This window comes from Pteronotus mesoamericanus, unplaced genomic scaffold, assembly GCF_021234165.1.
Source record: "Pteronotus mesoamericanus isolate MK-2021 breed Mesoamerican mustached bat unplaced genomic scaffold, CSHL_Meso_final contig_163, whole genome shotgun sequence".
NCBI classification, from domain to species: Eukaryota; Metazoa; Chordata; class Mammalia; order Chiroptera; family Mormoopidae; genus Pteronotus; species Pteronotus mesoamericanus.
In genome coordinates, this window is record NW_026555064.1 from 17,806,755 (window position 1) to 17,809,561 (window position 2,807).

The 2,807-nt window shown below is 39.1% G+C and overlaps 1 protein-coding gene across 1 annotated transcript; it reads right to left on the bottom strand.

Moving 5' to 3' along the window:
• Positions 1-290: 290 nt before the first annotated feature.
• On the bottom strand, positions 291-2,331 carry LOC129061249 (sec1 family domain-containing protein 1-like). The gene is given in 2 exon segments (XM_054561939.1): positions 291-1,409; positions 1,411-2,331. Coding segments are annotated over 2 exon segments (1,917 nt in total). The 3' UTR covers positions 291-413.
• Between the last annotated feature and the right edge of the window lie 476 nt (positions 2,332-2,807).

Genomic DNA, 2,807 nt, shown 5'->3' on the forward strand with positions numbered 1-2,807 from the left:
TTGTTGGTCTTTGCTTTTGTCCCTCACACTCTGCTGCGTCCCTCGATCCTTCCCACCCTTTACCACACAACCCACACAAATACGCACACACGTATACTCACCAACAATGCCAACACGCAAACCGGGAGAATTAAAGCGTCGACTACGTCAACACTGAACGCTTTGAAATCTCTAGGCCCGAGCATTTTATTTATTTATTTATTTATTTTTTACAATGTTAAAAATTTATTTCTGCAATGCTTTATTCTTTTAATCAGTACACATTATAGTAAGTATATAATGTCCTTAAAAATTAACAGACTAAGTTTCACTGTTAGGACATTGATACAGAGAATGAGACATCTGGCTCTTTTGACTTTTCTTTTTACATTTATCCAAGTCCAAGTAGATTGTCATGTTAAGGTTCTTCTGTGCTATTTTTCTCCAAGTTGTGACAGCTGTTTCAGGAACTGTGTGGCATTAAAAAGTTCACTGCAGCCATATAAAATGTGTCGCCCTTGTTTCCCCTTTGTGTAGTCAACAAGATTTTGATACTCAATGTAGTTGCCTCCTCCCACCACAAAAACAATTGCCTCTTGGAATGGATTTTTATTCCTTGGAACTGAGCTGTCATTGCCCCGTAGCATTTTGGGATCAAAATATCTATAGTCATCAGTTTCAGGGTTTGACTTCATCTCCATGAGATTGTCTAAAATGTGAGTAACAAGTAGATTTTGCTGTTTCAAAACCAGGTTTTTCACTCCTTCCATCACAAACTGTGACCCTGTATTCATGACTCGTGATAAGAGACCCATTGGTTTACTGGTAGTGCTGCCACAGCTGGCAGGAGCTGAGGCCATCTTGGCAAAAGCCTTCCACTGTTTGATACATTGTAATGGATTAAGGTTGCATCCTACATCAGTTAAAGCTTTTTTGTATTGCTCCAAATCAGCCTCAGAAGGTACCTGCCGTGCACTTATATAATAGATAAGAAACAGCCTCATTTTATCTTCCAGAGTTCCTGCATCAGGGTCTGATATTACATCTAGAAGAGATTTATCTAGAGTAGCTTTGCTCATTATTTTTTCTTCACATTCAAAATATGCATCTAGTTTTCTTGCCTGTATATGTTCTAAAACAGCAGTGGCAACATTTGTGTGGAGATCAATAAGTCTTTTCTTTTCAAGGAGCTCTGGCAAAGAACTAACAGCTGATGTTAGCTTGGCAGTATGGTCAGAAAGCATACTTATGGCTCCTTCATCTTCCCCTTCTAGTTCCATTATACTTTTAAGTCGTTTAACCTCATCTTCTTGGGCTCTGTAAGATTCTAGTTCTTGCTGAACTGACTCGGCAACTTCTGGGAATGGACTTCCTTTATGTTTCTGCCAAAATTTATCAACTGGAGTTAAATAGTAAGACTTCTTGTTTTTTTCTCTTTGGTCTAGCACCAGCTGGAGAATTTTCCAATCCTGAAGATTCTTCCAAATTAACTCTGTTTAAGTGAAAATCCAGCACATCATGCACCAATGCTTGATAAGTCCAAGTATGGTGTAAAGGAGTTGCCAAGTCTATGTCTCTGTCAACCAGGACTAATAAAGGCCTTTGGAAGCTGAATCGGCCAGCTCCAAGTGTGTCACCTGCGAAAAGACTGTTTATTGCGTCTCTTAGATTTTCCCAAAGTTTCTTGTCTAGTTTCACTGCTACCATTTTTGCTGCTGTTCCTCTTGAACATCTGATTATAGGAACAGCACCCAGTGTAACAAAAAAGTAGAAGAGGCTGTCAACAATAGTATCCATAACAGTTTCCATTTCTGTGTCTGTGATATCTGGCCTGTTAATAGCACGATATGATACAAGCTCCTTATTTTGATTACATAACACAAACATATTGTCTTCCAAAGTAATAAAATTCAGACACTGATCAAAAACCTTGGCTACCTGTGGTACCACATTAGCTGCTAATGATGCATTTGCAATATCTTCCAGTTTACTTCTTGAAATAGCAGAAATAAAATTTAAATAATATGATTCATAGAGTTGATTCCGAAGATCCTGGCACATTCTGTCAATATTTTCTTCAGTTGGCATTACAAAATACCCAGCAGGAACATCTGGAATAGGATCTCGATCAGAATGCAAGAGCAAATGCAGAGCAATTCCCATGTCTCTCAGTTCCTTCACATACAGGAGAGGGGAGATGATATCTTGGCCAAATCTGTCATAAATGAGCACCTTCCATACTGGTTCTCCAGTGCTGTTTTTAACATGAGGCACATTGAAATTCAACATACCTTTCAAAGCCACTGTTTGTCTCTCTCGAATACTAGCGGCCGCCATCTTGGCTCCCACCATCCTCTAGGCCCGAGCATTTTAAAAGAAGGTGCTACTACACATTTTTATCATTCTGGTGCACTTCATTCATTCTGATTACATCAATACTAATCAAGCTTCCACCACGTTCCAGGATTTACAGTAGAAATAAGGAGGCCAATTATAAACAAGATAGAGCAAGTCCACATGGGGCTTAGAGTCAAGTACGGAGAGGGAGCTGGAAACTGAGGCATGAGGTACGAGAGGAAAGAAGAGATTCAAGGGACATGGCATTGGGTTAGAACAAAGGGATTTAAACCTGCCCAAGAATGAGGAAGTTTTCCTTAAAAAATTATCTCTTAAAGTAGCACAAAAAGATGATTAAGAACTGGGTGAATATGAAGGAGTCATAGCATCCTGTACAAATGTATTCCCAAGCAAAAAATTTCCAGAACTAGCAGATTCTGTAAAACTGCTTGAAATCTGAAAGTCAGAAGTCGTACAGCACAAAGGACAAA